Source organism: Ptychodera flava, chromosome 9, assembly GCF_041260155.1.
Source record: "Ptychodera flava strain L36383 chromosome 9, AS_Pfla_20210202, whole genome shotgun sequence".
Lineage (NCBI taxonomy): Eukaryota > Metazoa > Hemichordata > Enteropneusta > Ptychoderidae > Ptychodera > Ptychodera flava.
In genome coordinates, this window is record NC_091936.1 from 41,975,672 (window position 1) to 41,993,204 (window position 17,533).

The window sequence follows — 17,533 nt, forward strand, 5'->3', positions numbered from 1 at the left end:
AGTAACCCCGGGGAAGTGATCCGGTCATCCAGTATCTCCACTTGCCCGCTGGTTTCTTTCCATCACCGGTAGTTCAAGGACAGATGATTTTGGAATACGTGTTGTATCTCTAGACTGTAAAGATGAAAACAACCTTTAGAGCAGAATAAGTGGGCGGATACAGGGAGATCTTGCTCGACCAGCAGCTGTAGGTACTCGCCATCCCTTCATGCATCTTTCAAGTTCCATCAATACAGGCAAAAACAAACAAACCGTTTAGTTGTCTGGAATGTCGGACTTGCAGACTTGACAGTGGTGGAGTAGGACTGTGGCTAGAGCTAGTCTTGTTCTCCACGCCTCCGAATGCTCTCTGCCACGTAAATGAGTGGTATAGTACGCTTCACTTTACATATTTACACCGAGGCATGTGGCAAAAATGCAAAATGCCGAAAAGTCCGAAGCTGATTTTCTGAATTTTGCCACGTAACTTATTCCCATGTAAATAGTAAGTAAACAGCCAGGTCCTTCAAATAAAGTTCATACTCCTAGTATATAAGCTGTATGCCTAGCCACATCGAATCCTCTCCGTTGCAGTAGTTGATGCCACATATGCAGCTCTGTGAAAATTGCTAACATATAATCTTGTATACTGAAGTCATAATGGATGAAGTCGAAGTAGGTTAAAACATGCAAATTATTGTTGAATTGCCATGTGTAAATTTGAAATTATCCTTTAAAGCTCAAAAACTCTTACAATGAATCACACTTACTCTACATGAATTGGTGATGTACATTCAAATTTTCAATTCTAACAGATCATGCTACTATTGAGGGTTCAGACTTGTCATCTTGTCGACAATATTTCCTTTAAAATCATTAATAACAAAAACGTCTGTGTTTCATTTGCCCCAGAGCTGTTTATAAACTGGTTCGGCTTAAGACTTCAAAGAAATTATTAATTCTAGTTCATGAATACTAACCTTTTCCCTATAGATTCAGAGAGTCTAGATTTCACAGTGCATGTTTATTGTTAGTCATTTTCCAGTCATTACATATTTTATATTTCCTTATACACACTCAGAAATTACTATCTTGTCTTCTGTTTCACATTCCATTTTAATAGTTGAATGTTGGGGTCCGTCACCGATTTGCTAAAGACACCAAAGTGACCATCATGGCCAGTCAAGAGGAAGTACTCCTCTCGCAAGTTGGTTCTGACGATGAGTCTGATGATATGTACTTTATCGATGAGCACACCAGTAAGAGAGACAAGAAATCCTGTACAAAGGCTCAAAAATACTGCTGTTATGGTATCTGGATTGTAATAGGGTTGTGTGCTGTAGTTATTGTGCTGTATGTTGCGGCACATACAGTGTCAAGGAGTATCATACAGGCTCAGACAGACTGTGGCTTTGTTGAAGGTGATGAAGAAAAAGGAGCTTACGTATTCAAAGGCATTCCCTATGCAGTGCCACCTGTGGGTGATCTTCGGTGGAGAGAACCACTATCCCTGAAGGGGAGTAAGTCATGCTGGGAAGGAGTGTACAGCGCAAAGAGGTATGGAAGTGTGTGCGTACAGCCTGGTAAGGATTACAAAGATGTGATAGGCAATGAAGATTGTCTGTATCTGAATGTCTGGACTCCAACACTCAATTCGTCGGCATCACTTCCGGTCAGTGTTTTCATCCATGGAGGAAGCCTTGTGATTTTAAGCGGCGGTGAGCAGGACTATCATCCAACAGCGGAGATGGCAAGCAAAGGCAACATGGTGTTTGTAAGCTTTAATTACCGACTTAATGCATTTGGATTCATGGCACTGGATATCCTTTCCCAAGATTCCCCGTCAAATACATCAGGAAACTATGGATTCTACGATCAAATCTTGCTTTTCAAATGGGTCCAGAATAACATACATCATTTCGGTGGAGATGCCAATCAAGTGACCTTGCTGGGTCAAAGTTCAGGAGGCACTTCCATTCTTGCACACCTTGTTTCTCCACTTACCAAAGGTAAATTTTGTACAGTATTCTTCTTTGTGTTGTCTTGAACATTTTAAGTCTGTTTTAAGTAGTTTCTAAAGCAACTTAACAATTAAAAATCAAGTCTACTCGTATCGTCAGTCATCAGCAATAACACTGGAAATAACACAGTTATAGACATACTGTTGACAAGTTTAACACAAGTTACAGCCAACAAGGTCTAAATCTTTATAATTACTTTCAAAGTAAATGCTGTACACTCACTTTGTGGTACAAGGAATGTGACTTGAACTCTGTGTTTGTAATCTATAATATTTCGTGATTTATGAGAATTTCAAACAGAGTCTGTTTCTCTTTCCATAACTAGGCCTTTTCCACAGAGCATGGCTTATGAGCTCTTCTACCGTCTTCAATAAAAACCTTTCTGAAACCTCCAAGGACAATCTTGGGTTTCTCAATAATACTCAATGTACTGATGTGAAATGTTTGCGAAGTCTCAGTTCTGATAAAATTGCCAATGCTGTTCCGTGGAGTGAATATCCATATTGGAATGACAATGACCTACAAGGTAAGGACACTTTTCTATCTAATTTTTGAAGACATATTGTGGAATGATATGACAGTTAGAGACTTATAAATTGTATGCACAAAGGGCCTGTAACTTTGTTATTCTTTTCTTGTAGATTTAACATTTTATAAAAGTCATCAATATTAAAGGTCGGGGAATCAATCCCAGGGATCGAGTTTGTTCTAGTCTGTAAGAGGATTATTAGGTGTCATGGCCTTTTGTTTTCCATTGAAATTGTAATCTAGTAAGAAAATTTCCTGAAAAGACAATCTAACACCTGAATCATGCCTTTAAAGCATCACCTTGGTGTCCAGAGTATGTACAATAGAACAAAACAAGGCTATTAGTCTACAAACAGAAATTATTCACATCACTTTAGAATCTGTTGCTATGATACTACAGCTGTATATATGTATTTGGAGCAAGTGGGGTACATTTTGAAAACAAAAACCACCCTCAATTGTCACTGTGAATGGAATTTATTTGAAAGGAGATCAGAAAAAAGTAGTTTATCCAGTGCAGGTAGTGATGTAATCTGGTACAATATATTGTATCCCCTGTAACCCCCGCAAGGCCATGGTATGTTCCACAGCCGTTGTAATCAATGGTAAGTGTGGACCTCTTTATGGGGAATTTGGGTGAACAGTAGAATACGGCTTCAGGACAGATATTGGACTCTGAAACTTATACAGTTCATTTTCGGTCTACCACTTATACAGTTCATTTTGATGCACATGGAGTTAAATAAATCTTTCCTGGCTTAGTTTTGCAAAAATCAAAACTTCATCTTTCTCTAATAGATTTAACACAGGGATGATGGCCACTTTGAATTCAGGTGTTGGTATACATTGGTTGAGTGTATTTTTCTAGAACCAAATTTCGCCTGGTAACCCCTAACTTTTATTCTTGATTTCAAAGAAGGAAAGTTTCCTTATGAAAAGTTTGATGTAAAGCTTTCAGTCTTTCAATTTTAACAGGCATACTACCTTAAAAGCCAGTTTTGCTTTGTTTCTTTATGACATATTCAACATTGAATGAAGGTCATCAATATCATGGTAAGAAAAACTTTCATCTTTAGATTTGGAATATTATCCATTTATTGGTTGCGTGATTCTCTTTAATATGCTCCCAACTGTCAACAACTTTTCTCATTCCGAAATAAATAACAGTTGAAGTTTTTTTCTATACTTCAGATCTTCCTCAGAAAAATCTATTAAATGGTGCAAAAGCTGTAGTGGATGGAATCCTTGTTCCAGCACCACCCGAGGAAATGTGGAAAAGGGGGCTTGGACATGATGTACCTATTGTTATAGGTGAGAAAATATGTGTTACTTTTTTGTTTTAGCCATAATGAGCCTTTTGTTTCCTGATTCCTCTCCCTCATCACCATGCAGTTCCTGTGTAAAGATCCATCCTCACTTTTTTCAGCACAATCATTTGATCCTTATGTCTTGTGAAAGAGTAAAATATTGACCTGTGTATGCTTTAATCTCAGTTTTTGCTCGGTCAGTCAGACACTGTGACCTAACCCTTTTAGCAAATACAGTGGAATTTACCATCACAAACAGAGTGCCTTTGCAAGAATTGTTGTATCAAGCAGTCATTTAAAGTTTCAAAGATATTGACTGTATTTAATGATGTCTACATTTATCCAGGCCTTGGGAAAGCTTTGACAGATAAGATCTTTCATTTAAACTTTACATCCTTGTACTACAGTTTAATTATACGGGTTACCAAACTGTGAATGTCAGAGAAATAATTTGAGTGGGGAAAACCCTAAAATAGTAATTAATGTATTTTTTTACGTTCTCAAACATTGCTCTTTTATTCTCCGACCTGTCCTATTGAACAGGATACGTACCAAAATCTGGTGGTGGATAGGGCAAATGTTAGAAATCCTCAAGATCCCTCAGGGACTCAAATTTTCTATATTACTTTTGTTATCCACTGTTTGTGCTCTCATTATGAAGCTCAAAGTTTTGCACCATTTTATTGTTCTGAATGTTGAAAATTAATTTTTAGCAAAGAGTTGACATGGGGATAGCAGCAGCCATTTTGAATTTCAAATATAAGTAAAAGTTCAAGTAATTTGTTTCTCTTGTACCAAAATTTACACCTTGACATCTGATCTTTATTGTCAGTTTTGAAAAAAGATGGTTGAAAGTTTCCTTGTGCAAAGTTTGAACAAAGATTGAAATCTTGCATTTCTGAATTCTTCACTGTCTTGATTACCCAATTTTCAACAAATCACTAGCATTGTGTACTCAATCACATTTCTCCTCCCACACAGGGTCAACTGCGCAGGAAATTGACCTAGACCCACAACAGTCGGACATCAGAGAATGGGATTGGAAAAAATATGATGAGGTTGTTGCAGGTAGTCATAACATTTCTTCACAAATATTACCTAACATGCACACAATTCATGCAAAACAAGTTAATCGGAAACGCCTACTGTATCTTCTTTATTATCACTACTGCCTACTACAACTTTTTCAGGAGGAAAAAACTTTAAAACTTATCATTTATTTAACTTATTTCAGATAAACTAGACACCTTTGGTAAAAATATCACAAAGCAAGCAAAGATGCTATACCAATATGTACCCACCATGCATACTCCAGAATTAGTCTACACAACCATGGCATCAGATGTGCGAGTTACCTGTCCGACTCACAAGTTAGCAAAGACAATATCAGATGCTCTCACATCTCCTGTCTATCGCTACGTGGCAACGTCATGGCCATCACAGCCTGTGGAGATAACCAAAGTCCACTTCAAACCTCAATATGGCTTCCACGGCTGGGATTGCTTCGCTCTCTTTGGAGTGCACAGGGATCTCATCAAAGCACCCTCGGCGAATGATGACAAGTTTAGTGCGTTAATGCAAGAAATGTTTTTCCACTTTGCCAGGGAGGGCGCAATGCTTCCTGATTGGAAAGAATACCCAGAAGCCATTGCTAAACTGTCATATAATCTGACAGTAGTTGATAGATACAAAAAACGGGAGTGTGAATTTTGGACAACGAATGGATTTCGGCCCTATGCATGGATTAATTAATACAAGCATACCCTAGCAGTGTTCGACATTTGATTTTTAAGTGTTTAACTTTGAAGATTCTGCTTTCCACAAACATAATAAGTTTATATTTTTTGCAATGTAGATTACATACTTTATTTAATATGTTTGAAAAACATATTGTACTTTGAAATTTTAATTTAACAATTTGTAATGCTATGTAAATTTAGGCTACCTTATTGGTCAATCTGTACCACGTGACGTTCTTGTTAGCAAACTTATTCCAAAGCAAAGGTCTTTCTCAGTGGTGCAGTGTGCCCTTGAATCTGAAGAATACGACCATCCATAGAGCAGCATAGTCTATGAAGTGTATGATACATGTTCCAGGGCCCTTCAAGATCCCTGATGTTGTTAATGAAAAATTTCTGTAAAATTTTGTTGGTGTCATAAACATTTTATCACTCGTATGGTAATGAATTATTGATGCTTGTCAGTTTGCTCTATTATTGATAAAAATTTCAGAGTAGAATATAATCCTACTGTAATTATGAAATACAGTAATCACCGCTTAAAAATGTTAACCATCAACTATGTGATGAAAGCAATGGAACAAATATTAGAAATTAGTTGAAAATAATGTACATATAGATCGTAAGTTATAACTATCATTTTTCTTACTTGAAAAAAATACCATAGAGGTTATATCTTGTGGTGTAGGGAGTTGACCTGTTTGTGCTATGTAAGGCCTTGAAAGAGCCATTCTGGTTGAAGTAATGACAAGTCAAAACCACTGCATACAGGGGGCTGAACAGCTGGGTCCTGCACACAGATGGTTGACATCTATGCAAAGGCTTCTTTCCCCCATATTTAAATGGCACATGCCAATTTTCAGGAAAGGTGTTGAAGGTAAAATTCATGTAACATGAACTCATGATCCAAAGTTCTCCTTTAGCTGAAAAAACTTGTTCAGAATTTTGTTTAATAAAACCATAGAGCCATATGGGCTTATCATCAAACCTTTTACCTCTGTGGTTTCACCCAAACCTATTGTTATCAATGATGCTTGTGGATCTGTTTACAGGGAAGTTTGAATGAACAGATTAAAAAATTAATGTTACTATCATTCTCACATAAAGTGTAAACTTAGACATGGTGTAACTATTTCTTTGTAGATGTGATCATTTTTCTATCTTATTTTACTACAAGATTTGCACTTCCACTTGTTAATGATATTTTATGATTCACCCTTTGACCTGTCCGGTGCCACAAGATGAATGACCTTTAACCCCTTGATTACCTTAAATACCGGAAATTTCCAGCCATATGATGAATCACTATATACCTTGAGTGGCGGAAAGTTCCAGCAAGATCTCATACGTGTTGTCAGTATATTTGTTTGAGCAGCTTTACTCAACTGTGGTATAGGGGTTAATTACAGTCGTCTTATGAAACTTAAATGTAATTCTGTCTGTGTGATATGTAGAAACATTTCTATATGTAAATGTAGGATTTTTGTGTATATTGTGTTTACCAGTCTGATTGAACAATTGAATTTGGATGCTTGTATGGGTTGACTAATTGTAAGAGAGTAATTTTATCGTTTCATTCCTCTTACAAAAGTGACAGCTATTTTTCGTACGGTAAAACCGTATTTGAACATTTTTTGCTCTGAAATATTCCTTGTCACCTTTTCAAAACTTCATATCACCTTTATACCTTCTGACAAACCAACTGATACTTGTTGGTCTCAGATTTCAACTGAAATTCTGATGTAAACAAAGTATGTGATATTTAGTGCTCAACTGTTTATATTTGCTTTTGACAACTATAGACTACAGACTGTTGGGATTTTAAATTATATAGAGATCAGTTCCTAGCTTTTGTTGATTGCTGTGTGAATTATATTGAATCAAAGGTGTACTCTGTCAGATGTTGAACAACACAAATACTTAAGAAAATGTCAGTACTGGTATGAGAGTGGTTTCCACTTCCAAACAACATCCAAGTGAAGAAGTGGCTCTTTATCAATGGTACTTACTCATAAGATCTCACATGGCATTTCAATTTGCTGACCAATGAAATCATCCGTTCCATTTTGACATTTGAAGTGTTTGCAATATTTCATTCATCAAATCAGGTTGTGGCAATGTTTACTTAGTAATAAACCAATCAGAGTTCAAATTTTCAGACAATTGTGTGACTCAACTCCACTGTGTAAAACCCGATGAGGTTGCAATATTCTTACCAGCCACAAATAATGCAAGCTTCAACCATTGTCAGTTATAAACAGATCTGTATTGAGCTGTATTGTAACAAAATGATGAAGCAAGACATTTTTTTAAATACTTGAAACATAATGAAGAAGTAACAGTAGTATTTACAATTCTTTAGTGTGGCTTCAGTGTAGTTGTACCAAGTATCATCGGCAGTCCTTGAGAAAGTCATTTTGTTGTGATCAGGCAGAGTGATCTCTTGAAGATCCATCAAACGAGGGCGCTCACACACTTGAGCGAGTGTGAGAGCGACCTCTTCATATTAAAGACCGTATAGTAAGTGATTGCCTACTCTATAAGCAAAAAATATAGACAAAAGAATTCTCATAGATATTCTCTGAAGTCAATTTCTACTTCTTGTACACAGAGTGATATCATTCACATCAGAAACATTCCTGTTTCTGTTCACTATGTGAAAACCAACATTTGAACGGCTGAGTATCAGAATTCAACTTTCTGACACTGCTGTTGGTGTGTGTAGTTCCAGCTAGAGAGTTCAAAGACATGGAGACAGTGCAGAAGCTGGTGATCAGAGGTGGTATTAAGTCAAATTTTTATTTTGGTTTGATTAAGACAGTGTAGATCATTGAACATGATTTCTGTGGTAAGATTCCTCTGTCACCTGGTGTATTAAATGAATGCACCTGGGGGACAGATATTCAGACTTTCAAACTTTGTACAATTCTTTTCTGATCTGCCACTTGTGACGGTTCATTTTAAAACTCTTGGTATGAGAAAACTTTTCACTGTCTCGGTTTTCCGAAAATGGAAATTTTATTTAACCACGGATGGTGGCCATTTTGAATTTCAACTATCGGAAATCTTGGTTAATCTATTTTTCTAGTACCAAAATTTGCTCAGTGACCCCCAATTTTTATTCTTGATTTTGAAAAAGAATGGTTGAAATAATCCTTGAGGAAAGTTTGAACAAAAGTTTAAGTCTTTCATTTTCGAGGCACATACCACCTTAAGATAAAATCAATGTATAAAATTGAATTAATGTACTTATTAGACATTGTATACAGGTCCTTATTGGTGTTATGAATTTGTCTTTGTCAACCAGCAATCTTGTCCATCACCAACTTCTGCAGAGTTTCATTGTAGGATCACAGTCTTTCAATATCTTTGAGTATCTTTTTCAAATTTTTCCGTGTGTTTCTCTTACTTTTCATACTCTGTATTTCATGAGAACCAAGAAATAAAAGTAATATGTAATTCACAAACGTGTCAACAGAGATGGTTTGATCATCAACAAAATTACCATATCACATAAAATTTGAAATATTTACACAAATTTGCAATACATTTCAGCCAAGCAAATATAGTTCCCTTTAATAATCTCTATGTCATATCTTTCAGTTTTCAGCCACAAACATGTTAACATAAATAAATGACTGATAATGGCGTAATCTTTGTAATTTTGTAATCCATGGTGTGATGAACTTTGCAGTGTAAAACTTCGTAATAACTGTCCACTTGAACCCAAGTGTAGTTGTTCATGTTTCTTTTCACCCGCATCCAGAGGCCTCTGTTCTTACTCTCCTGTGATAAACACTTTTTATAACCAAAGCAAATCGCAAAAGAAACACTGAAACAAAAACTTTGACATCAGCCATGCTCATTTTTCTTTGAGCGAAAGATGCGCTCACAATCTTTGGTATCGCTCACACGATTCTCCACACACAGTCATCAGGAGAGTCACGACAGCTATTATCATGACGGGCGCCCTCACACTTGCAACTGAGCATGCCATCATGTAGAGGCGCGGCGTGTTTCGTCTCGGACAAACCAGGGACAATGTGCCGTATATATATATATGATAACACAAATTACTTCAAGTACAAAGTAATGATATATCCATACATCCCGATCCTTCAATATTGAAGATTACAGGATGCATGAAACTTAAGTAACAGATATCATTACATTGTACTTTGTGTTAATTTGTGTAATTTGTGTTATTGGCAATGTTTACTTAGTAATAAACCAATCAGAGTTCAAATTTTCAGACAATTGTGTGTATCCAACTCTACTGTGTAAAACCAATGAGGTTGCAATATTCTTAACAACCACAAATAATGCAAGTTTCAACCATTGACAGTTATAAACAGATCTGTATTGAGCTGTATTGTAACAAAATGATGAAGCAAGACATTTTTTTAAATACTTGAAACATAATGAAGAAGTAACAGTAGTATTTACAATTCTTTAGTGTGGCTTCAGTGTAGTTGTACCAAGTATCATCGGCAGTCCTTGAGAAAGTCATTTTGTTGTGATCAGGCAGAGTGATCTCTTGAAGATCCATCAAACGAGGGCGCTCACACACTTGAGCGAGTGTGAGAGCGACCTCTTCATATTAAAGACCGTATAGTAAGTGATTGCCTTACTCTATCAGCAAAAAATATAGACGAAAGAATTCTCATAGATATTCTCCTAAGTCAATTTCTACTTCTTGTACACAGAGTGATATCATTCACATCAGAAACATTCCTGTTTCTGTTCACTATGTGAAAACCAACATTTGAACGGCCGAGTATCAGAATTCAACTTTCTGACACTGCTGTTGGTGTGTGTAGTTCCAGCTAGAGAGTTAAAAGACAATGGAGACAGTGCAGAAGCTGGTGGTCAGAGGTGGTGTTAAGTGAAATTTTTATTTGGGTTTGATTAAGACAGTGTAGAGCATTGAACATGATGTCTGTGGTAAGATTCCTCTGTAATAATAATAATAATAATAATAATAATCTTTATTACCCTTAATCATAATAATATTACAATTCAATAATGAATGTACATCTGAGTTGTGCTGTGATGAAGGGTAAATGGAAACGGAAAATAGCAAATGCTAGTCTAGTCCGTTCCCAAAATGCTAGTCTAGTCCGTCCGTTTCTGTCACCTGGTGTATTAAATGAATGCACCTCGGGGACAGATATTCAGAACTTTCAAACTTTGTACAATTCTTTCTGATCTGCCACTTGTGACGGTTCATTTTAAAACTCTTGGTATGAGAAAACTTTTCACTGTCTCGGTTTCCGAAAATGGAAATTTTATTTAACACACGGATGGTGGCCATTTTGAATTTCAACTTTCGGAAATATTGGTTAATCTGTATCTCTAGTACCAAAATTTGTTCAGTGACCCCCAATTTTATCCTGATTTTGAAAAAGAATGGTTGAAATAATCCTTGAGGAAAGTTTGAACAAAAGTTTAAGTCTTTCATTTTCGAGGCACATACCACCTTAAGATAAAATCAATGTATAAAATTGAATTAATGTACTTATTAGACATTGTATACAGGTCCTTATTGGTGTTATGAATTTGTCTTTGTCAACCAGCAATCTTGTCCATCACCAACTTCTGCAGAGTTTCATTGTAGGATCACAGTCTTTCAATATCTTTGAGTATCTTTTTCAAATTTTTCCGTGTGTTTCTCTTACTTTTCATACTCTGTATTTCATGAGTACCAAGAAATAAAAGTAATATGTAATTCACAAACGTGTCAACAGAGATGGTTTGATCATCAACAAAATTACCATAAAATTTGAAATATTTACTCAAAATTGCAATACATTTCAGCCAAGCAAATATAGTTCCCTTTAATAATCTCTATGTCATATTTTTCAGTTTTCAGCCACAAACATGTTAACATAAATAAATGACTGATAATGGCGTAATCTTTGTAATTTTGTAATTCATGGTGTGATGAACTTTTGCAGTGTAAAACTACTCGTAATAACTGTCCACTTGAACCCAAGTGTAGTTGTTCATGTTTCTTTTCACCCGCATCCAGAGGCCTCTGTTATTACTCTCCTGTGATAAACACTTTTTATAACCAAAGCAAATCGCAAAAGAAACACTGAAACAAAAACTTTGACATCAGCCATGCTCATTTTTCTTTGAGCGAAAGATGCGCTCACAATCTTTGGTATCGCTCACACGATTCTCCACGCGCAGTCATCAGGAGAGTCACGACAGCTATTATCATGACGGGCGCCCTCACACTTGCAACTGAGCATGCCATCATGTAGAGGCGCGGCGCGTTTCGTCTCGGACAAACCAGGGACAATGTGCCATATATATATAATATATTATATATATATATATATATATATATATATATATAATATATATATATATATATATATATATATATATATATATATATATATATATATATATATATATATATATATATATATATATATATATATATATATATATATATATATATATATATATATATGATAACACAAATTACTTAAAGTACAAAGTAATGATATATTCTTACATCCCGATCCTTCAATATTGAAGATTACAGGATGCATGAAACTTAAGTAACAGATATCATTACTTTGTACTTGAAGTAATTTGTGTTATTATATATATATATATATATATATATATATAATATATATATATATATATATATATATATATATATATATATATATATATATATATATATATATATATATACGCTCAGCCACACCCCTTATATCACTATTTAAAATGTATTTTAACGGTGTACTCATTTTTCAATATACACAATGATATCACGATGCACGCATTCTGAGATAGCCTTGCCAACTTCTTTCTTTGACTTTTGGTCAAAATCATTTAAAGCCCCAATAGCTGCTAATTTTATGCATTATTTTCATGATTTTATTTTCAAACCAGAGTTGGTTCGTTTAAATGTACTTGCTGAAGGACGTGTATTGAAGTATCACTGCTCGCTGATTAGGACCATGCCCACACATTTTAATAGGTTTGATAATAAATGGGTGCCGCACCCATAAAATGGCACCCGGGCCCCCCCCTCGTGAAAATACAAAAAACAGTATTTTCCTGCACATATCCATCGTGATCATAACAGAAACAAGTATGATGCCATTTACTTGAATGCATCATACGGTGGCTAACATTTTGTTTATGTAATCTTTATTTTCTCTGTCATATGACAAGTTTTTGAAAATGGCGGGAAATCTAAAATGCCGTTAAAACCTTTGCATTTACATGCCACTCATGACACTCATGGCAGCGTTATACACTTTTTCAGTCTCTAATGGGTCTTATTCAAAAAAACATCTTGGAAAACAAAGGATATTTTGAGATCGATTTATTAAACATTTGCAGCTATTGGGGCTTTAATCGCAATAAATTAATCCAAGTTCAAAAGGGTCTTCGATCACGCGTCATGCAGTCACCGAGACCGTATGATCAGCCTCTAAAATCAGACCACTCGGTATCGTAAGGCATTTGTCAGTGTCATGGTACCAAACCGCTTGTGAATGTCTACATAAGTTATCCTCTTTCATTTGTTCTCCTTACATGTGTATTTTAAGGTCGAACGGTGCAAATAATGAATGAATATTGAAGTCAGAAATCTCGGGTGAAATTTCCGTCTTTTCTAATTCTTTAATCGGTCATAGAATAAGCTTACATTATTTGAACTTTTCTCCTTGTAATATCTGTGTGCATGTTTGACTATTCCGGGTTTTTCTTTATGTAGATAGCAAACGCTTCTGTGTCAGTTTGCTTTTAATATTGCAGGCTGAGCGCACATGTGAATCGTCCTTGACTGCTATTGTTTTCTAGTTTTATTTCGTCAAGTATTGGACCCAATCCATCTGCCTGTCCGTTCCAGATCTTCGAGGGTTTTTTAAAACGCAAACGCTTCTGTGTCAGTTTGCTTTTAATATTGCAGGCTGAGCGCACTTGTGAATCGTCCTTGACTGCTATTGTTTTCTAGTTTTATTTCGTCAAGTATTGGACCCAATCCATCTGCCTGTCCGTTCCAGATCTTCGAGGGTTTTTAAAACGCACGGATCGTTACCAAACTAGAAATGTGATCATTCTTTTTTCAAACCAAAGTCCCTCCGTGGTTTGAGGGACTGCTATCAAAAGTTATCTATCAAGAGTCTTTTAAGATGTGAGTTTCTAATATTTTGAGTCAGTCAAAGAACAAACAAGCAAACAAAAACAAATAAACAAATCCACGGCCCACTCTGGTTTTGACTCTAGACGATTAGGGGGACTGCGGTTTATATTAGGTTTTGTAGTTCAAAAAGTCAACTCGTTTAGTTTTATCCGAAGCAGCATTTTCGTTTGCTAGAATTGACCTTTGTTCGAACTGGGACCTCTGCAACGAACAAACAGTTAGGGGGACTTTACATGTAGGTCGAGACAACCCGTTCGATGGGGCGATGCGATGCCGACATCACTGCTCCAGCTGAAATTTGATGTCTTCATTTCTGAGTAGTTTTTCTCTCAGAGGAAATACTGATGAAGCTGTAGAGCACGTTTGTTTTCAGGGCATGTATCAGAGGGGACTTAAATTTTATTACAATAATTTTCGTTTTGAATTTAGGAAGAATGAACTATTGAAAGGCTGCGATATTCTTCTCCAAGATAAAAACAGTGCATTTGTCAAATTATCATTATTTGTAAAACGTGTAGTATTTCATTCAGTAACAACAGTTTATCACCAGTTTATCTCCTTCCATAACAATTCCATGTTCGGATAATGGTTGTACTTTCTCTGCAGCCAATATACAGCAAATGACGGGTTCTAACTTTTTCACTCTCACTTCATAGATTAAAATCATTTTTGAAAGAGAATGAGACGACTGTATATAATTGGAGCACCAGTGTCTTCAAGAATGTACATCGGTATGAAAGTTGTGTCTTACAGAACGAATCAAAGATTTCTCGTGAAGAAATTATAACACTGATCGAAGGTGTCTGAGAATTTACATGAGTAAATTGCTAGGGAAAAGTATGATGTTTCTTTAGAGAAACATCAGAGGGTGTCTAATCTACACACCTAGTGTAATGAAGGAGTTCGAATTGAGTTTCACGACGTTTTGCTTCTTGGCCTATGGCAACTTTTCAGTGTATAGTCTTCTTGGTGACTATGTTGATAATTTTCAACAAATCATATCGGATAATTGGTTTTTACTTGACGTTTTCACAGAACAAATAGCCATTTTCACTGAGGTTACCAACTTCAGAGAAAATCTTTGATCTTGAGAATGTTTGCTTTCTTAGCTATCATTCTAACACCATTGAGAGTTGCTTTCAGTGGCTATGTAAAGTTAACAACACATAAATAAAATTACCATAAAAACCTAAAATACAAGCCAACAAATATGCTTTAGCAAACCTGCGTTGCAAGTACACTGCTTGTATCCGAGGCTGATATACATAGGGATTTTTAGTGTGGATCAAATGAGTAAAATTATCAGTCTACACTACACAGGCGGTATTCCCGTGAATAAAATATAAGCTTATTTGCATCTCACGAATATGATCTTGGCTCGCAGGTGAATCCATAGGCGCTTGGCACATTGCTTGGATAATAATCGTATTTAATATGTAGAATGTCTATATACGACTTGATTATTCAATAAAAGAATCACCGTACGTGATATTAGTGTAGGCCTGGAGGTAATAGGCCTACATGTTGACTGGCATTATACCTATGGCTGCCTGGCTCGGGCCCGGCGAACGCACTGCATAATCATCAATGTGTAGAATGTCTACATGACTTGATTATTTAATAAAGAATAACGGTACGTGATATTACTGTACATGTCGGCTAGCTTAACCGAGCAGCTGTAGAGCAATGTACGCGTCCAATGAGAGAAGAGCAATTTAAAAACAATACGTCATCTGCCAAGGGTTGTATGCAGACGCGTACATTGCATGCAGCTGATTCAAAATGGCCGGCGCTGGGTTGGTGTGCCCGGCCGATTCCAGGACGATTTCACGCCAGTAGCATAGGGTAAGGTATGATTCTAGGCAAAAGAGGCCAGTCGATCGATAGTTTATGCAACCATCTGACCGTTGACCATTTTATCACCGGAAACCGCTCAGAGTTCGTGAATTTTCGCTGATTTATGAAATCGGGTGGTGAAAAGCTGTTCCTTTCATTCTGTCTGTGCAGGCAGTGGACAACGGGCCCAAGCCGGGTCCAAGCCCTGCAGAGCTCTACAGCTGCTCGGTTAAGCTAGCCGACATGTACAGTAATATCACGTACCGTTATTCTTTATTAAATAATCAAGTCATGTAGACATCTACACATTGATGATTATGCAGTGCGTTCGCCGGGCCCGAGCCAGGCAGCCATAGGTATAATGCCAGTCAACATGTAGGCCTATAGGCCTACACTAATATCACGTACGGTGATTCTTTATTGAATAATCAAGTCGTACATAGACATTCTACATATTAACAATGTGCCAAGCGCCTATGGGTGAATCCCCTGGGCGCCGTAGTTAGGGTATACACATGCGTACCACGGTTTTGACAACGTTGTTTTGCGTCAGCTTATGTATACTTCAATCAATCAATCAATCAATCAATCAATCAATCAATCAATCAATCAATCAATCAATCAATCACTCAAATCATTTATAAACCGCCGGATCCCATGCATCCATAGTTCAGTGGCGCTGAACAGTTATGAAGCAAACGCGTCAGTAAATAAGTAAGTTGTAATATGTCTTCTGAAGCAAATGGCTATAGGCTTCTGTCAAACTTTTGACGGAGGAAACGTTAATATAGGCCTAATGTCAACTTATGAACCCCATTTTCGCCCCGGCGTTTTTGTCTCCAGCACGAACTTGACCAATCATTTTGTAGGAAATGAAGAGTTTTGACGACAATATTTGGGCTAAAACTTACACTTTTGACTCCCGAATTTAAGTAAAATTGGAGAGCTTGCACGTTTTTGTTCGAACTATCAAGGGCAGCAGGAAACACCCGTACCCAATACGATCGCGAGGACAAGTGCAAGGAAATTAGCATTATTTTCTGATAAATTTTGATCCCAAATGAAGTCTTGAATTGCGAATTGTATCATCAAAGGCTACACTGCACGGACCACAGTCTTGTGTTTGAACACGGAGTACAAGAACCAACTACTAGTCATATCAAATACATCTAGGCCTCCCAACTGAAGTAATAAAATAATATACTAAAAGAAGGACGGAAAAAATAAAAGATCTTCAGTCATCTTAGTGAATACTAGTAGGCCTATATACGAATGAGATACTCAAAGAACACAAACAATATTTGTGAAATAAATGACAATGACGACAATAATCAGAGATAACTGGTGAGGGGAAGTATAATAATGCCATGAATCAGTTGATTGCAATGGACACTCAATACATATGATAAAATTGCAAAATCGGAAAACAAAATGACACCGTACACCGTGTCATTGGGATGGGCAATGCCAAAACGATGAAAGTGATAAAGTAAAACTTTAAAAATGGAATATTTTTTCCTTTCTGAACAAAAGCTGTAGCATTTATTTTTGTATTTTTTGAACGTCTTTTGTTCGTCAATGTAACTATTTGACACCTGTGTGTTGTACACCTGGCGCTTCACACATGTTTGGTACCGTTACACGCATGTTACAGGAAGTTGACAATTGTCCTGCGTCTCTCACATCTCAGAAGTCCATTGACGCTTTCTTATTATGCAAATCTGACCTCATCACAGATCTTTATATTCATACGCTGGAAGCAAAAATTGTAATTACACAAAACTTTAGAATTCTCCATCTAAAATGACTTGTCAGTTCTTAAAATAGTAAGACTGGTAAACACCATCGAGTTTAAGCAGACTGGAACCGATATTTCGAGACTTTTATGTAAGGTACTCATTCTAACATAATCCCGGCGGATGAGTCGATATGAGTAAAGCTTAG

General features: G+C 36.5%; 1 protein-coding gene across 1 annotated transcript; it reads left to right on the top strand.

Annotated features, from left to right (window-relative positions):
* Positions 1-624: 624 nt before the first annotated feature.
* LOC139141058 (neurotactin-like) lies at positions 625-6,027 on the top strand. Its single transcript, XM_070710631.1, has 6 exons — positions 625-654; positions 1,103-1,988; positions 2,326-2,526; positions 3,720-3,839; positions 4,817-4,903; positions 5,070-6,027. The coding sequence occupies exons 1-6, from the start codon at positions 640-642 to the stop codon at positions 5,585-5,587; spliced, it is 1,827 nt and encodes a 608-aa protein (XP_070566732.1). The 5' UTR covers positions 625-639; the 3' UTR covers positions 5,588-6,027.
* Positions 6,028-17,533: the final 11,506 nt, after the last annotated feature.

What these genes read in the sequence shown, in the direction of transcription:
- LOC139141058 (XM_070710631.1), top strand. An exon ending in TGTTTCTCCACTTACCAAAG is followed by an intron (nt 1,989 to 2,325) that starts GTAAATTTTGTA and finishes TTCCATAACTAG; the next exon opens with GCCTTTTCCACAGAGCATGG. An exon ending in TGATGTACCTATTGTTATAG is followed by an intron (nt 3,840 to 4,816) that starts GTGAGAAAATAT and finishes CCTCCCACACAG; the next exon opens with GGTCAACTGCGCAGGAAATT.